Here is a 19,238-nt window from a genome sequence, read left to right on the forward strand (position 1 = left end):
CTACCCCGTTGAGTCCGTATCTGCTAATGTCCCCTCTCCCTTATCCATTCCCTTAGGAGTAGACACAAGTTGTCTGTAATTACTATTTTTTTTTATTGAATGACCAATCATTTCCTCCACCCCCCCCCGCTGATGTCACTGGTAATTCAGCATTTTTATATTAGCTCAAAACGATAGTAAGGCTCAAACAGTACGCAACACCCCTTGAAGCCGTTTCTGAGATTCAGCAGTCACTTGGATTTTTCTCCATGTGCTTCATCCCTGTCTACGCATTTCTAATTTTATGAATTCATTCTAAGCACTTCAACATTGCTAAATATCTCAGCAATGTATTCCCTTAAACACAAAAGAGGCAGCGCTGAAGAGATGGTTCCGTGGCTAAGAGCACTTGTCTTGCAGAGGATCCGGGATTGATTCCTAGCACCCACATCACGGCTCATAACCAGCCACAATTCCTGTTCCAGGGAATCCAATGCCCTCTGAGGGTATCAGACACACACGTGGTGCACATACATACATACATACATACATACATACATACATACATACACACACACTCAGGCAAAACACTCGCACACATAAAATAAATCTAAAAACAAAGTTTTTAAAAAGTCATATGTGGGGATGTGTCCCTTTAATCCCAGCCTTTGTGAGTCAGAAGTCAGCAGATGTCTGTCTGTGAGTTCAAAGCCAGCCTGGTCTACACAATGAGTTCCAGGCCAGCCAAGGTGACATAGTGAGACCCTCTTTCAAAAAATTCAAAACAAAAACTAGCCTCTTCTTTTTATTGGTTATTTTATTTACTTACATTTTAAATGTTGTTCCCCTTCCCCGTTTCCCCTACATAAACCCTTTATACTATCTCTCCCCCCCACCGCCCCCCCCCCGCTTCTATGAGGGTGCTCCCCCACCCACCCACTCACTCCCACCTCACCACCCTAGCATCTCCCTTATGCTGGGGCAATGAGCCTCCACAGGACCAAGGGCCTCCCCTCCTACTGATGTCCAACAAGGCCATCTTCTGCTACATATGCGACTGGAGCCATGGGTCCCCCCATGTGTACTCTTTGGTTGGTGGTTTAGTCCCTGGGAGCTCTGGAGGGTCTGGTTGGTTGATATTGTTGTTCTTCCTATGGAGTTACAAACCTCTTCAGCTAAAAACTATTCTCTTATGAATCATGTTCCATTATAAAATTAAGGATGCTACACATTGATGCATCCTGCCATTTAATCCAAAGAGCACATGCAGATTGCATCCTGGGTCCCAATAATGGGATAAAGCAATTTACCCTCCCGAAATGAAACCCAATTCAGATCACGTCTTGTGTTGACGTATCTCTTCTCTTTGTTTTTTAAATGCTATTGTAATTTTATTTTTAATTTCAATGGTATTTCGACTGGGATGTAGAACATACGACTTACATCCCCCATTGCGGCATTAGGTGATGTCTCTGTGTATGGTGTGTCTGTTTTCTCTTACGTTTAGGGCGGTTACTCACCCTTTCCTATAGTGGCCAGAGGTGCCGGGTTCCCTGGTGTTGGAGTTATAGATGGTTACAAGCCACCCAGGATAGGTGCTGGGAATCAGCAGTCAGTGAGTGCCCTTAACCACTGAGCCATCTCTCCAGTCTCATTATCGCGTTATAGTCTCACTACAAATTTGATTATAAAGGTAAAATCTATCCTGAAGCTAAAATGGCTATCACTTTCCATAGGTTAATGACAGCCTATAGCCTCAATCTAGTTTCCTCCTGTTTCCGTTGTAGGTGGAACCCTGCCGGATCCCCTGTTACACCAGGAGGTTCTAGACACATCTTAGATTTCTGTTCCCATCCTGGAAACAGCCTTTGCTCCGAGGAGCTCCAATTTGCTTAATGGAAAGTGATCATCCCTTATATGTCATGACTTCTAGGTTCTCTGGGAACTCAGAATACATATACATATATGTGTGTGTCCTTTATCATACTGATGTTGTGTGTATACATATTTGAATACATATAATACATTATAGGTATATATAGTATACGTATGTGTGTTAGGCTGTCTCGATCATAGCACATGTAGGGAATGTTTTCACATATGTATATAGTTGTAGCTATCATATAGAGGTTCATACCGATACCTCTAACATCAGTTTAGCAACACAGGGCACATCCTATATTTTCTTTTTGCCATATTTATAATCCCAACAATGGGAAATCTCTTATGACCCTTGATAAAGTCACTCATACAGTAGCCCATACCTCTCCGAATAAGCAAATCTAATTAATGTTCGCTTCTAGTTCTTCTTCTATAAACTTTCCAGAAGTGGATGCAGTGTACAGTCCCACAAACGGTGACAAACTCACGCACTGGTCTCTCTCACACAGCTCTGAGGATAGGCAGAGAGTTCCCACCATCCCAGAGAGTTCCCTGGCCAACTGCCTTCCCACTAGTGGCAGCCATTTTTAACTGTATTCACCGTTGGTTCTTGTCTCTTTGCCTGCTCTTGAAAGCACATGAGTGAGTCATGCAGGATCTTCTCCTTTCTGCTTGACTTTTGTTCCTCAACAAGATGGAGAGCTTAGTCCAGTCTCCTGCATGTTGACAATTCTTCCTTTTTTATTGAATCGGATGCTGTTGTCCACACACCACATCCGTCTTATCTATAAACCTTCACGGTGTTTTCAGCTGTTGGGTCTCATGAATAGCATTCTCACAAACACGCCTGTGAAACTCTTTCTGCGGGCATGCTTCCTCTCATTAATCTCTGAACCGTTTCTTTTGTTTTCTTAATGACTCCTATTGTTTTTCCCATGTCCGTGGTTTCTTATCTCTACAATTTCTTCCTAGTATTTTCTATGGGTTTAATTTCTCCTCTTCTAGTTTCATAAAGTAGAAACTTGGACTTCATATAGGACCTTATAAATGTGCATTATAACTATAGCTACCTAAACAGTTACATGTGCTCATATTTATCTTTATAGTTTATCAATAGTGATTTCCAATCTAATTCTAATCAGATTGGATCCTAATTAGATTCCAATCGAATTACAGCAAAATGGTTCCAATCTTTTGAAATGTATTCAGGCTTATTGCATAATCCCACTCATCAGCCCAGCAAACCTCCAGATGTATCTTGAGGTAGGTTTGTCTGTTTGTTTATATGGCTTGGTTTGGTTCTTGTTTTGAGGTAGGTTTCCTATAGCTCAGGCTGGCTCAGATATGCTATGGACCCTTTTGTTGTTGTTGTTGTTGTTGTTGTTGTTGTCGTCGTCCTCCTCCTCCTCCTCCTCCTCTTCCTCCTCCTCCTCCTCCTCCTCTTCCTCCTCCTTCTTCTTCTTCTTCTTCTTCTTCTTCTTCTTCTTCTTCTTCTTCTTCTTCTTCTTCTTCTTCTTCTTCTTCTTCTTTTCCTCCTCCTCCCCCTCCTCCTTCTCATTTTTCTTCTTCAGATGGAGGATTTTATTGCTAGGGTCACATAGATAAGGTTGGGGGAGGGAATGTGGAGTCCAACCCCAAAGCCTGGTCATGAAGAAGTTAATAAACAGTGCACAGAGAAGGCACAAGTGGGGAGGCTCTCCCCTGCCTGGAATATTCCCCACCCACTACGCAACTCAGGTTTCCTGGAGAAGCCTGGCATAGACTTTCTCCACTCCCTCTGCTCTCTTCTATTTAAAACCTGTCAATTCATCTGCCCCTTGGCCTCATCCACAAGACCCAACAGTGGGGTCTAGCACCCAGGGAGTTTTCGTGGGCCTCTCTCTAATAGGGACCAACAGGGAGGAGAACACAGGCTACTTTCTAGCTCAGCTTCTGCTCACCCTAATCTCTTCTCCAAGGCCTCAACACCTTCAGATTGGTGGTCCCACTTCCATAACTAACTCAGACCATTCTTCATGATCTGGTGAGTGCAACAGGCAAAATAAATCTAACTCTGTCATGCCTACATCTTAGTCTGCATGGTCCCATGGCAGGGATGAGGGGCAAACTAACGCATACCAAGCCTAAAGGGTGGGCTGGCCCTGTTGTGCACATGAATGTGACCTGTTCCTCTTGTCTCAGCCTTCCAAAGAGCTGAGATTACAAGTATGAACCATCACACTGATTTATGAAATACTGGGAAATGAACTCAGGCACTCTCCCATCGGAGCTACATCCCCAGCTCTACACACGCACTTGGAAGAGAATGTGAAATCTCTAGGTGTTGGATACAAGCTATAAACACCATTTAGATCAAGATAGGCTAATCTGTTGTCTAGATCTTCCATAATCTCGCTGCTTTATCTTGAGTTCTGTCTAGTTGTTTCCATTTCCGAGAAAGAGAGGTAAAAAATGTATCCAATTCTAATCGTGGAGTTGGGTCTTTTGTTTTTCTGTTTTTGTTCCCACTAATTCTGCCAACTTCATTCTATGTATTTGGTAGCTGTTATTACATTCATGCATGCTTACTAGAGCTATTACATTTTCTTGATGAATTCATGTTTTATTATTATGAAACTTCCTTTCTCTGGCCTTACGTCTAGCCTTGAGGTATGTTTCGCCTGACATTAGCATATTAATCACTTATAATTAATTCAGATTTCCTATGCCTCTAGCTTATCATTGTTGACTGTTTATTTCCATCTGTGTCTTATTCTAAAAGCATTAGTCTTGTAGACAGTATATAGTTTGCTTTGAACGGTCATATATTTTAAGGAAATTAAGAAGGGCGTAAAAGACCTTTCCAACCCAACCAGGGAGTTCTTTATTTCTTGTCTTATATATTTTTCACATCCAGAGTTTCCATTTGGCCCAAAGTCATAAGTTAGTCCCTGTGTCGTGTTGCCAATATCCTTTATTCAGACTTTGAAGCCATTTATTAACTTTAATTTACATTCCTGTTCTTTTTGGTCCATTAACTCTGCTTCCTCTGGTTTTTGGCCTTTCTTTCATGGTTCTTGTGTACTTCATGTTCTCATTGTTTCTTCTGAGCTCATAGCCCCTGGAGACTACTAGCTACCTTCACTGTTCTGGTGGTACATACCTTGGCGGAGGGTCAAGAGCCTCTACTCTAGAGTTTATGGCCTCCAAGTGAGTTGGGAAAGCAGGCGTGTCTCAAGATACTACAAATCGACAACATAATTCTGCTTTCAGCACACCTATGCAAACTCTTTCTTCTGGGCATTGTCCCGAACCTCCACCTCACCACACCTCATTTCCAGAGGCAACCTTTCCCTCTGATGGCTGCCAAGACCTAAGAGCTGCAGGGTGTTTTGGTGAGGGAGCAGTGAGAGGAGACTGTCCAGCTAGCTGCTGCTCTTCACCCCAGCCAGGATCTAGGATTTTATTTCGTAGACTCTGAATGCACGACTAACTCTTTGTTTTATATAATACATGCAGTAGACAGTTGTCTGCCCACGTGGAAGGAGCTGGAGGGGGAAACACCAGTCTTTGTCGGTTGGTTTTGCTTGGGATGTGCGCCCTTTAAATAAATGAATTGTTATAGCTGAATCTGATATACTATCCATGGAAGAAATTAAACAAGCCACGAGCCCAAAGAAGTTGACTGTAACAAGTGGAAATCTTGAATAAGTCAATGAGAATCACTGAGTGATAAAAAAAAAAATAGTGTGCGAAGCAAGTATTTAATCTCAGAGAAAATAGATTTTACAGACTTAATGATATTGATGTCAGATTTCTGGCTCCCGAGAGAGAGTATTTCCGGGTCCCAGTACCAGCCTCCCTTGTCCCGCCCACATCTCATTGCCCCGCCCATATCCCTTGCAGGCCAACCTCTGTGCCCCTCACCTAGAGCTCCAGCTAGAGAATTGTGCAGTGTGATGAGATGGAGACTGAATTGAACTTAAAAGAACTGAAATGCAGACAAACACACCAATAGTCAAAGTGTTGTGGAAAGCTGGCTAGCTCCGGTGTGGTGTGGTCTGTGTTCAGAAGGAGGGAGACTTCCCACTGCGAAGCTATTTATTGACTCCCTCAGCACTGGGCAGAGCTCTGGCTACTCTTACAGGAGAGGCGCACTCATGTTTGCCCATGTGTTTGCGTGTCTGTTCTACTTCCTGATAGGGAAGGTGAACTCCAAGGAACCACTTTGCTGTCACGAAGCGGAGCTTGTGAAAGCCAGAAGTAACTGTGGAGATAGTCTACCCACCTTTCATTTTACAGTGTGTGTGGGGGTGGGGGGGGGAGGCCTGGGTGGAGTGGGGAGGTTGTTCAAGACCTCACTGTGAAACTTCGGGTCACCAACTAACCAATCCTCATGTCCCTCAGAGCTCTGCCCAGTCTGAGGGAGTGAATAAATTGAGGGGCGCCTCTGAAGGCCCCAGGGGACTCTCTCTCTTTCTCTTCACAGCTCTGAACTCACCTATCCCTGTTCTTTTCCAGAGCCACCGTGTTGTGTCAGCTCTGTGGGATGCTGGGTGTACAGAACTGAATGAAATGGTTCTGGTAGCCCAGTAGGTGGCAAGACCCAGCACAAGAAATCATGAACAAACACATATCTTTAATCTCAGCTCTAGAGAGGCAGAGGAAGGTGAATGTGATGGTTTGTACATGCTTGGCCCAGGAAGTGGCCCTATTAGGAGGTGTGGCCCTGTTGGAGTGGGTGTGTCACTGTAGGTGTGAGCTTAAGACCCTCATCCTAGCTGCCTGGAAGTGAGTCTTCTACTAGCAGCCTTCAGATGAAGATGTAGAACTCTCAGCTCCTCCTGCACCATGCCTGCCTGGATGTTGCCATGCTCCCACTCGATGCTAATGGACTAACTCTTTGAACCTGTAAGCTAGCCCCAAATAAATGTTGTCCCTATAAGAGTTGCCTTGGTCATGGTGTCTGATTCACAGCAGTAAAATCTTAACTAAGACAGTGGATCTCTGTGAGTTCAAGGTGAGCTTGGTTTACACAGTGAGTTCTAGACCTGCCAGCACTGTAGTGTAAGATATTCTCTCTCTCTGTCTCTCTCTGTCTCTCTCTCTCTGTCTCTCTCTCTCTGTCTCTGTCTCTCTCTGTCTCTCTGTCTCTGTCTCTGTCTCTCTCTCTCTGTGTGTGTGTGTGTGTGTGTGTGTGTGTGTGTGTGTGTGTGTGCGCGTATAGACATGTGGCAGACAATTCTATGGAGTATGGTCTCTCCTTCCACCTTCTCATGGGTTCCAGGGATTGAACTCAGGTCACCAGGCCTGCACATCAAGTCCCTGCACCCACTAAGCCATCTTGCCAGCCTACCCTGTGTATTTCTTTTTTAAGTTGAACTACAACTGACTGTAAATCATTGATGTTCAGCATCTCTTGTGGAAGCAGAGTGAATTAAGATTATTAAGATTATTAAGTGTTTATGTTTACTTGTACTCAAGGGTTCCCAGGTAACTGGTGAGAACATTGTGTCTAGACACGCCTGGGAGGAGGTTTCTGGGAGAGAATGTCACATGTTGGTGAGTGGTAAAGAGCACCCTCCCAGGGACAGTCGCCACTGTCCCCTCTACCCAGAGCTTGCATGCAACGGAGAGGAAAGGGAGATTCTGTGGGTTTCAGCTTGGATATGCATTTCCCACCTTCTCTTTCTTCTGCCTCAGATGTTGGCCTATTTCTTGGGTCCCTGATCCAGACTGTACCAAAATGCTGGCCCTTCCAAGTCCTTAGCTTGCAGACAACAGATGGTGGACCTTCCAGGCTTCCTAGATACACTCCAACAGTTCTCTTTCTCTGGAGATCCTGACTCAACATCATCTCCCATCGGGCATACATGAGACTGGAGCTGGCCATGGTCTACTTATCTCTTAGGACCTTCCCACGTCCTCTTCTCTGGTTTCTGTTATGGAATTTTAGAGATTAAACCCTTGCTCTGGACATCCAGAGAAATCCTTGTAGAGAATAGCAGGCTCCACTGGGAAACTAGGGAGGACCCCTGGTTCTGCGAGATTATTGGAAGAAATACAATCTGGGAAAAGGTAGATGAAGCCAGGCTGGAAAGGGCGCAGGACTGGAGAGAAACGGCTCCTTTGCTGACGTTTGCTTTGGGCCTGCGTAAGTTATCTGAGGAGGAGGAAGGTTGATTTCCAGCCTCATCCTGAAATTTTCAGCCAACCTTCGCCTGTGGGACTCCCCATCTTGCCTCTTGGCTGGGTTTCATTCATGAGAACCAGGGGCAGCAGGGAAGCCTTACTGTGATCTAGTCTCTGCTTCCACATTTGATGATGCTGAATCTAAAGAGGAAGCAGCCATTGATTACCAGTAGTCCTTCATCCGGGGTACCCATGCCATGTGGTCAGCTCTAAAGGTGCATGTACATATGGGTAACACTGAACGAACTCATTAGTAGATATACGTGTGTGTGTGTGTGTGTGTGTGTGTGTGTGTGTAGATGTGTGGGCATGTATGATGAAGGAAGAGGTCGTGAATTTGAGAGGGAGTTGGGGAAGGAAGGTGGGTGGAGATTATGTAAATACAGTACTCGGGTATGAAATTCTCAAAAATATTAAAAAAAAAATTAAAAGGGAGCAGAATCTTGGTGAAGGGGCAACGTCAAGATTCCAAACTACAATCAGCTTCTTGTCCACTTGGCCACTGTCGCACCAGAGAAGTAACAGAGAAGAGAATGAAGGGGGAGACAGGTGCGGGGACAGGCTGAGGTTTGGAGACAGGGTAAGGAATGGGGACGTGGTGAGGTGTGGGGCAGCTTCTGCTGCTCAACTCACCAGAACCTGGGAGTCAAGGGATTTCTTCTGCCCAGAGGAAATGTGTTTTTGTAATCTTTCTCTGGCTGGTGGGAAAAGAATCCTTCAAATCCCCCAAGGAATCTGTCAGATTCTAGCCTTCAGCCTGTCTGAGTCATAGTAACTGTAATAAATTCAGAGTGTGTTTTCTTAGCATTTCTCTCTTTGGGTGGGAAGGGGGTGGTTTACGACTGAACTAAGAAAGTGTGCGCGCTGTCATGGCCTCATCAGTAGGCATGATCTAGCCACATCTGGAAGTCCTGCTGAGAAGTTTTCTGCAGAATTCCAGAAGAAGGTGTTGGGATGAGGAACCAGGGTTGAGTTGGGTATGAGTAGATTCTATATGGCCATGTAACCCATCTGCAGAGGGCACACATACAGCCTGTTCTCTTTGTTCGGAACACTCTCCTTCACTTCTGGCCCCAACACTGCCACACCTTCATCGTTCTGAGGCGGTTCTCTTCCAGGCTCAGCTGAAGTATCTTCCTGGTGCTTTGTGCTTCAGGTAGTTAACTCTATATGTGTTCCATTGCTTAACTCCCTCTCTTGACCCCTCATATGCTCCGTTTGACTAAGTCTACTTTGTCCACAACCTCTATGTCTGCTTTGCCCATAACTAGCACAGTAGCAGAGTATAGATGGTGACCAATGAAACATTGTTTTAAAAGGTTTATTTATTGTGCATACAGCATTCTGCAGCCCAGAAGAAGGCACCAGATCTCATTACAGATGGTTGTGAGCTACCATGTGATTGCCAGGAATTGGACTCAGGACCTCTGGAAGAGCAGCCAGTGCTCTTAACCGCTGAGCCGTCTCTCCAAGGCTGAACCAATGAAAATTTAACGAAAGCCTCTGGGATGTTATCCCTGCACAGCCCTCATGGAGGCAGTCAAAAGAATCCACCTCTTGGTTTTCTCATCTCACAGGCACCGTTCGGAGCATCCTATGTCCAAACCGAATTGTGCACATTAAGAGGGAGCCCCAGCAGAAAGAGGGTTTGAAACAAGCAATCTAGACACAACTTCCCTTGGAGCTGCCTGAATCGGTGAATCCAGTGTATTGCACCCTCACTCCTAAGGACAGGTGGCTGAGAAGTACAGATATGTCCTGTAGATGGAATAAGAGATCTCAGATAGGAGTCCCAGAGTCACTGGTGTCCAGCACTGAGTGGCTTGGCTTTCGGGTACCCCATTTCCTCCTTGGGTGAGCATGGGTGGTGCTGATGTTAATTGATCTCAAAGTAACAATCTCCCATGGTTCTCCAAAGTCAACAGGAAACCATTCGCAAACACTGAATTCTTCCAGTTTTGGGTGGGAACTCATTCCTACACATCCTGCTAGTGGCTAGAGGCTGGTAGGCTATTGGGCCCCGGCAAATGGCTAGCTAGCATTTAAGTGTTCTGCACACGGTAGAGGGCTTCGCATACAATTTGGTGTTCGATTCCTGCAACCTTACAGGGAGGTTTGATCCCGTCACCTGTTCTACGAATACCCGAAGGGACCTTCAAACATTAGGATACATAGTTGGGGAGTAGAGTTGAGGTACCGCCAGGCTGCCCTCCTCGACACCTTCCAGTCCCCCTCCTTTGCCTCAGAGAGTCACAGGTTCTCCAGATGTATATGAGAAGTTGCTATTGGAACTGGGAGTGGGGGGGTGTTTTTTCTAGCACACAGTCGGACCCCACTAGTCACCCCATGACCCCCATCAGTGTTGGGCCACCCCATCATTTCCAGTTCCCGTCCAAGACGGAAGAAGCTCTCCACACTGCAACACTGGGTTTTGTTGTCCGTTTCTTCTCTGGCTTGGGTGCTGGAGATGGAACCCAGAGCTCTGATCATACCAAGTTCCACCCCGGAACCACATCCGTAGCCCCCAACAATGTTACTAAGCTCCACCGACCCCCAATGCCAGTGAACCAACATTTGGTGACTGCCACATATGTGCCTGTGGATGGGACAGTCAGGTACCTAAACCTGTGCTCTTTCTCCTGAAGAACTGGGGCTTGGGTCTGAGCTCAGAGAGACCCTGCCCACCGGCTGCTTAGGGGGCGCACGTCCAGTGGCTGACTGTATATATGGAAGTCTCTTACAGTAGACCAGGTAGGTTGGGGATGGATCAGGAAGGTAGAGCTAGGACTGCTTCTCAAATTCAGAGTCCAGGCTATTGTCCCCAGAAAAGGACTCAGAAACACCAGAGTCCTGGAAGCAAACAAAAGGGCAGCGAGGGAGGAAGTGGAGGAAGTTGCTTATCTCATTTATTTATCCTTCCTCCCCTCATTTCCTCTTATGCTCTTTCAGCCCCTCCCCCGTCGCCTCCCCTCACCCACCCCAGTCTCTGGTTTCCTGGCCACTATCTAGCCAATAACCTTCCACATTTGCCTTCTCAGCCCTCCTCTGCTCCCATAATCTCTTCTCCAGGCCCTGCTGAGGGTAATATTTACCACCACACAGGATTTCCGTCGATGATAACAGCAGGGCCTGGTCATTCCAGAACTGCCCCATCTCCTTGAGGGTGTATATTTACAGCGAGGAAGGCATCTTAACTTCTCCCAAGAATGTGGCATTCCATAGTTGTCTAACCTATACGGGACCACCAAGGGAGCTTCTCCGTAAGCAACACTGACTCCCATCCCTGCACAGCGCTCTGAATCAAAAGTTAAAAGAAAAAGTCGGCTCTGTCTGGGTCTTTCTGTGTGCAGATGCCTCAAGTGGAGACATAAGTTACTCAGGAGACTTGTTCAAGGTGGGTCACTCACCCACAAATCTCTGCTCTGAGGACTGTGTGGGTCGGCATCTCCTAGAGCCCTAGGGCCCTGGGGAGGGCCTCTGCACACAGAGGAAAGGGATACAGCGCCCCCTCGTGGTCATTTCTCTCATCTCATTAACACAGGGCTTTTCACCTAAAAAAACAAAACAAAACAAAAAACAATCACTCGTAGGCAAGCTGTTTAACTTCTTGTTGATGTATGACATCCATCCAGAAGTGTACAGCTTCACATGCTCAAAACACTCGCCGAAATGGACACACTCTGGTTAAGCCAAAGCCTGTAACATAGGAGTAGTTTCCTGGCCTGAGCCCTTCTCCATCCTTGAACAACCACCCCACCCCCTTACCAGCTACCCCCATACCCCGCCGCCACCTAGGTAACGCCCCCATCCCCCACCCCCGCTGCCATTCAGGGTAACTGTCCTAACCACAGATTAGTTTTGCCTTCTGGGGTTACCTTAAGAAGCAGAGTTCCAGAGATGTGGGAGATAAAAGACCAGCTTGTCTACCAAGCGCCTAAAGCCTGACTCAGGGGTTTTATTTGGATCGTGATGGCGAAGATCACTGAGTGCTTAATAACCGTAGGAACACCAGGCAAAGACTTTTAGGGAAAGGATCATCTGAGTGAGAATCACCGCTGTAGACAGAATGCTGAGCCTGCAGGTGAAATGAGATGAACTATAGAAGGCGCTGTAAGGAGCTGGGAGCCTGAGAGGCTGCGCCTCCAGCAGTGCACAGCTGAGCCTGCAGTTAGCATTTCTCACAAGGGAGGGGAAAGAGTTCAAACCTGCCCCTCACCGTCAGCCCGCATATCCTTCCACCCCCCCACCCCATTCTAGAGACACTTGTGTTTACACAAAAACACAATCACTACCCCAGAACAAGGATTGCACATCAGAAAATACATCGTGACACCTGTCAATTGTTGCAATCTTTCAAGCCAAAAGATGTGGCTTTAAAATAAGTCTCAAGGGGCCAGAGAGAGGGCTCAGCCTCAGCAGGTCAGCAGCTAAGGGTGTCTGTTGCTGAGCCTGACAACTTCGGCAGGCATGCCGGGGCAAGCATGCACCCATCCATACGTAACAAATAAAAACAACAATAAAAATAACAAATAAAAATAACAAATAAACGAATAAAATTTTTAAAGTTTTTAAAAATGTCTATTAGGAACACTTAATACAGTCATTAACACCATACAAACCAATAACATGGTTTAGAAGATCTCACCACAGAGAAAGTTATGACATTCTATATGCAGTCATAATAAAAATAATTACGGCAATGTCTTATGCTCTGTCAATATGAAGCGCCTAATTATATCTACAGCACACCTCAATTGGAACGAGGCACATTTCCAGTGGTCAGTGAATTGAACCTGGGTGTTGTGGCTTTGAGCAATGTCTGGGATGCCATCCGTACCCCGAATCATCACGTAGGAAGAGATTATTAGGAGTCGTGAGGTAGTTAGTAAAATCGCTTGCCGTGTAAGCCCAACAGCATGTATTCAACAACCAGAAGCCACGGTCGAAGGAGAGAACCAACATCTAAAAGGTGGCCTTGGATCACTCTACACACACACACACACACACACACACACACACACACACTATATATATATATATATATATATATATTTCATTTTATTTTAAATAGTTTTAAACTTAAGTACACAAACATCTTAAGGTTATATTTTCATTTGCAGTCTGGCTTCTTAATTATAAAAATTAACATATTAAAAACTAACATAGACATAGAGCTGGAGAGATGATGGCTCAGCAGGTTAAGAGCACTGGCTGTTCTTCCAGAGGTCCTGAGTTCAATTCCCAGCAACCACATGGTGGCTCACAACCATCTGTAATGAGATCTGATGCCCTCTTCTGGTGTGTCTGAAAACAGCTACAGTGTACTCATACAAATAAATCTTTAAAAAACGAAACAAACAAACAAACAAAAACCCTAACATATTTGGTGCTAAGGAGAGTTCCATTGACAGAGTGTTTTCCTAGTCCTGGTTTGCTCTCTATTTTGTGACAAACACAGTAACTAAAGCTAGCTGAGGAGGGAAAGGCTTCATTTGGCTTACACATCAGAGGTCTCTCTCTATCACCAAAGGAAGTCAGAGTGAGCTCAAGGTAAGAATTGAAGTAGAGGCCACATGGGATGCCGCTACCGGCTTGATCCTGGTGTCTTGCTCAGCCTGCTTTCTTGCACATAACCCAGGGCCATCTGCCCAAAGGTGGCACTACCCACAGTGGGTTGGACCTTCCCATAGTCATTCATTAATCTAGAAAATACCCCTATAGACATGATCCCAGATCAATCTGAGGGAGACAGCAACCCAGTGGAGGTTCCCTCCTTCCAGCTGACTTTAGTTTGTGTCAAGTTCACACACACACACACACACACACACACACACATACACACACACACAGCACTCACAAAGCCCTGGGTTCAAGCCTCAGTAACAAGTAAGTGGAGTGTGCTGGTCTATTGCAATCTCAGCACACAGGAGGTAGAGGCAGGAAGATCCAGAGTTGAGAGCCATCCTTAGCTACACAGTGAGTTCAAGACCGGACTGGCTACATGAGAATCCATTTCAAGTGGTAATGCATGGGAGCTATACTCATAAAACCATGCACATAGGACCATGCACATAGAACCATGCACATAGAACCATGCACATAAAACCATGCACATAAAACACACAAAGCAATGCTTATGCAGCAACACAAAGAATTGTAGTTGTGCTCGGCACTCAGTGTGTTGCTGTGTTGTTGTCAGTGTCGCTGTTCTCGTCCGTGTGGGCATAGTCTCTGTGTTGTAGAACCGAAGCACAGCCTAGCTCTCATCGGACACCAAAAGCCAGGCACAAGCCTTGTGGGTGACTTAGAACAGTTGCAGCTCCATCCTGTGGTCTGAAAGCTCTCTCTCTTTTGTTCATGTAAACCAGGGGGTGGCTCAGCCAAACCCAAGGGCACAGACTCGGACTGATGTTACCTGAGTTATTCTGGCAGTGTGTGGGACCACAGCGAGACCAGAGCCTTCCAGAAGATGAATCCAGAATGTTCTGACACTTGTTCCCCTCTGCACTGCCACGCCTCTGGTTTGACCGCTGCATCTCCCCTTATACTACCTGCTGCTGCTCTGGGTATCTACGAAAATCTCTTAAAGTCTTGAAAATGAGAAAATATCACTTCCTTAAAGACTGGTTTAAAAAGGTGAAGGCATTGGATGAATTCTCTGCCTTTTAAACATCTTTCTTGCCATGAGATCTGTATTAGTTGGCTTTGTCCCCTGGGACAAAAATAAGTGAACTAAATAAGCTCATAAAAAAGAAAAAAGAGAGATGTTTACTTGGTCCCAGAGTTTTAGAGGTTTCAATCCATGTGAGTCATCCCATCATCTAGGGGGTTGATGATGAGGGGACAAAGCATGGCGGACTCAGATAGTGGAGGAAGCTGCTCCCCTCTTCACAGCCAAGAAACAAAGAGCCAAGTACATAGAAGTGTCCCACTGTTCAGTGCAAGGCACACCTCCAACATCCCAACTTGCTCCTATTAAGCTCCATCTCCTAAAGCCTCACTGCCTCCAAATAGCACCACAGGCTCAGGGCCAAGCCTTCAGCAGGCATCCTTTGGGAGACACTCAAAATGTAGACTATAAAGAGCCTAGGTTTGAAATCAGAACGCAGAGCCAAATGTGGGCAGGAATGTGGGCGGGGCTGTGGGTAGAAAGTGGGCGGGGCTGTGGGTAGAAACTAGGCAGGAGTGTGGGCAGACTGTAGGCGGGAGTGTGGGCGGGAGTGTGGGCGGGGATGTGGGTGTGGCTCAGCAGATAAAGAGCTTGCCTACCATTGCATTTGGACCCCAGTGTGGATCCCCATCAGTCACATACAAAAGCTAGAAGTGGTGGCACACAATTGTATTCCCACAGCACTGGGGAGGTAGAGACAGGTAGATTCTGCAGGTCACTAGCTTGCCATACTAGCAGAATTGGTGAGCCCACTGCTCTTGCAGAGAGAGGGTCTCAGTTTGATTCCCGGCTCGCACCCTACAAAACAGCTCACAACCACGTGAAAATCCAGCTGTAGTGTGTGTGTGTGTGTGTGTGTGTGTGTGTGTGTGTGTGTGTGTGTGTGTGTGTGTGATTTAAAAATATATAGATAGCAGAGTTGAGGATTACGCTAGAGGTTCGTTGGCTTTTTGCTGCCACACTCACTGCCATGCGAGCACACACGCACGCACACGCACACGCACACACAACCAAGAGCCCATAAAGGAATCAGGACTCAGATTTGTCTACTCAGCCCGGCTGAGCAAAAGCAGTGTCATTCAGCATTCATGTTCAGAAAGAAGAAAATCTAGTAGAAGTCGGAATATGTACAAAGAATGCAGAAACATTTTTAGGAGCCAATGCCACGATGTCTCGGGTTGGAGGAAAAGTGCTGCTTCATGTTTATAGCAGAGTTCCACCTCTCGTCCTGTGGTTCTGCCCCATCACAAACCGGGGCAGATACCTGCAGATTTATTACATCCTTCTATTATTCAGACTCAAGTAATCGGGGCCAATAGTGAAGCCAGTCCACAGACCCGCCGGGGGTGGAGGAGGGAGGGAGATTATTATTCTCTAGGACCTCAAATTCCTGAGAGACAGGTTATTTTCTAGAAGGATTTAAGATTTCAGAGCTCCAGACAAAGCCTGAAATTCATCTTTCCACGTTTCTGAGGAGCATGGCTGCTGGGGAGGAAAGCCAGGACTTTCTCTGCACACACTCCCTCCCTCCTTGCCAGCTTTTAACAATGTTCCCAGTCCTGAGATGGCCTTTAAAAAAAGTAACAGAACAAAACAAAACAACAACAACCAAGAAACCCCAAGGCCCTGCTCCTGGCCCCCATGCTCCTGAAATTACCCCTGATTGATTCTGAATTCCTTTCTATTTACTGACTCCTCAAAAAGGCAATAGTTGACTTTTTTAAGCAAACCATCCTTTCTCATTTATTCTCCCAAACGAAGGTGCACATGTACAGGCACATGTTACACAATTCGTACATGCTAGTGAAACCCCAAGCCTTAAAGATTAGGGTTACTTCGAAATAGGCCATTTCACAGCTCTGGGTGGGGACTCTGGGAGTCCTGGTGCCGCTAGAGTTTTGCTGTATTTCTCCATCTCTCTCAAAGTGGAGGCTGTGCGGGAGCATTTGAATGTGAACTCATCCCTCCTTGGCTATAAATGCATTCCAGGGGGTCCCAACTTTCACAGAGAGCTAGACTTGACCATGCCAGTTAACGTCTTTTTTGTGGAGGAAGTTGACATTAATGTCAGTTGAGTAGAGGCAGGGTTGGAACTTGGTGTACAGAAAGGGGTTGAGAGTTTAACTAGTTTGGGGTCCGAGGACCCCTAAGACCCACTGCAGATCCACCAGCTGCGACCAGCTTAGAGTCATACACGTGAATAACCACTTTAAACAAGAGTTCGGGGTGATCCAAACACACATGACACTTACTACACTGAGCTCCAGTGTCTGTCATTAAACTACAAGCAAATATTTAAAACCAAGAAGGTGGGGTTGGGGGCTCTTCGATGAAGGCGGCGTATTCCTGGACAGATCACACCAAGCCAGCACAGTTCTCACGGGGTGGGGGAGCTCTTTACAGACAGAGGCGCCCCTGAAGTGGGGTGAGAGTAAGAAGCAAGGGAGAGAGCTATGGGTCGGGGTCCATGTCTTTTATCCGGGCAGTGACGTAGGTAATGCAGGTGACGCAGGTAACTAACACAGGTGATGAAAGTAACACAAGTAACCTGTGCGCAAGGGGTGTGGGTCAGGTGCCACGGCAACAGTAGGAGAGTCGTTGCCTAGGGATGAAGTCATCACTGACGTCAGAACTGGCTGTAAACAGCTTCTGGCTGTCAGTGGACAGTTCTGATGCTAACAGGGGCGACTTGTTTCCGTTCTTTGAAGGGATAGCCATGGGCTGCCTGTCAGAAGCCAAGGCCTTGAATTCTGATTCTAGCCTCTCATGTATAGTGTGGACAAGTTACTTAACCTTCTGGAACCCACTGCGGTGAGCGGTGTATCAGGAGTTTGTGGGACTCTAAGCTGCTTCTCAGAGACTTGCATCCTTCCTCCACCTCTCCTCAGACTCCAGGTCCCCTTACAAACACAGGATACAACTGGAATGAACGCATTGGGCTGGGGGGGCCGGGGTGGGGGTGTGGCAATCCCAGTGACCTCACTGCAATCTCTGGAACCCACGAGAGTGTGGAAGTCGAGGGCTGACTCCACAGAATTGTCTTCTTGTCTCTACACTCATGCTGTGACACGTGAGACCACATGATGTATATTTTTTTAAAGATTTATTTATTTATTATATTTATATTACACGGTAGCTGTTCAGACACACCAGAAGAAGGCATCAGATCTCATTACAGATGGTTATAAGCCACCATGTGGTTGCTGGGATTTGAACTCAGGACCTTTGGAAGAGCAGTTAGTGCGCTTAACCATTGAGCCATCTCTCCAGCCCCATGATGTATATTTTATATGTACACAATAATACTAACAAGTACACTTTTTATTTAAATTTTTTACTTATTCACTTTACATCCCGCTCACTGCCCCCTTCCCAGCCACCCCCTCTCACAATCCTTCCCCCACCCCCCCATCCCCTTCTCCTCTGAGTAAATGGCTCAGCCCCCTCCCCTCAGACATCAAGTCTCTGTAAGGCTAGGCACTTTCTCTCCCACTGAGGCATCCCAGCTGGGAGAACATATCCCACAGGCAGGCAACAGCTTTTGGGATAGCCTCTGCTACAATTGTTCAGGACCCACAGGGAGCTGCACATCTGCTACATATGTGTGGGAGGAGTAAGTACAATTTTTTTATTAAAAGATTGTGTTACATTAGCTACTTTTCTTTCGCTGTGATAAAACACCGTGAACAAGGCAACTTACAGAAGGAAGGATTTATTTGGGCTTACACTTCTAGATGAACGAGAGACCGTCGTTGGTTGGGAGACGTGACAACAAGCAGCAGGCATGGTGGCTGGAGCAGGAAGCTGAGAGCTTACATTCTGTCTGTCGTCTGTCTGTCTGTTGTCTGTCTGTCTATCTATCTATCTATCTATCTCTCTTTCTTTTTTCTAGACAGGGTTTCTCTGGCTGTCCTGGAACTTGCTCTGTAGACCAGGTTAGCCTCAAACTCAGAGATCACCGGCTTCTGCCTTCTGAGTGCTGGGATGAAAGGCCTGAGCCGGCACAACTGACTGAGAGGTCACATTCAAATGTAAGCCTGAGGCAGAATGGTCTGAGTGAAAGTAGGATAAGACCATATAATCTCAAAGCCCACCCTCAGTGACATGGTCCTTCAGCGAGGACACACCTCCCACAAACCTCCTCTTACGCAGTCATTTCTCCTGCAAACCATGACAGTACTGTAGACCCATGGGGGCTTGCTGGGACTTGTTTTGTTTTTTTTGTTTTTTATTTTTTGTTTTTTGTTTTTGTGTTTGTTTGTTTGCCGGTTTCATTCTGTTCCATTGAGATCAAACTACCCGCTTCTCACTAATATTAGCCCCACCTGGGGTGGGGGTGCGGCTCAGTGTGTACTAGAGACCCAGCTTCAAACCCCAGCATTGTAAAAAGAGACAGAGAAAAGGAAGAAAAGGAAGAGGAGAAAAGGAAGAAAGGAAGAGGGATGGAGGTGGAGGAGAAGGAGGGAAGGAGGGAGGAAAGGAGGCTAAAGATGTGGTTTAGAAAGCCCAAAACAATGGAATTTCTGATACCAAATCC

At 46.2% G+C, this 19,238-nt stretch overlaps 1 protein-coding gene across 1 annotated transcript in view; it reads right to left on the reverse strand.

The window, feature by feature from the left end:
* Positions 1–9,338: 9,338 nt before the first annotated feature.
* Positions 9,339–19,238, reverse strand: part of Mtarc1 (mitochondrial amidoxime reducing component 1) — a 39,882-nt gene continuing 29,982 nt past the window's right edge. The window contains exon 7 of the mRNA XM_087581739.1: positions 9,339–11,582. Coding sequence (XP_087437865.1) covers positions 11,579–11,582 — 4 coding nt within the window. The 3' untranslated portion in view covers positions 9,339–11,578. The remainder of the gene's footprint in view (positions 11,583–19,238) is intronic.

The sequence above is a fragment of the Rattus norvegicus genome, chromosome 13, assembly GCF_021556685.1.
Source record: "Rattus norvegicus strain SHRSP/BbbUtx chromosome 13, alternate assembly SHRSP_T2T, whole genome shotgun sequence".
In the NCBI taxonomy this organism is placed as follows: Eukaryota; Metazoa; Chordata; class Mammalia; order Rodentia; family Muridae; genus Rattus; species Rattus norvegicus.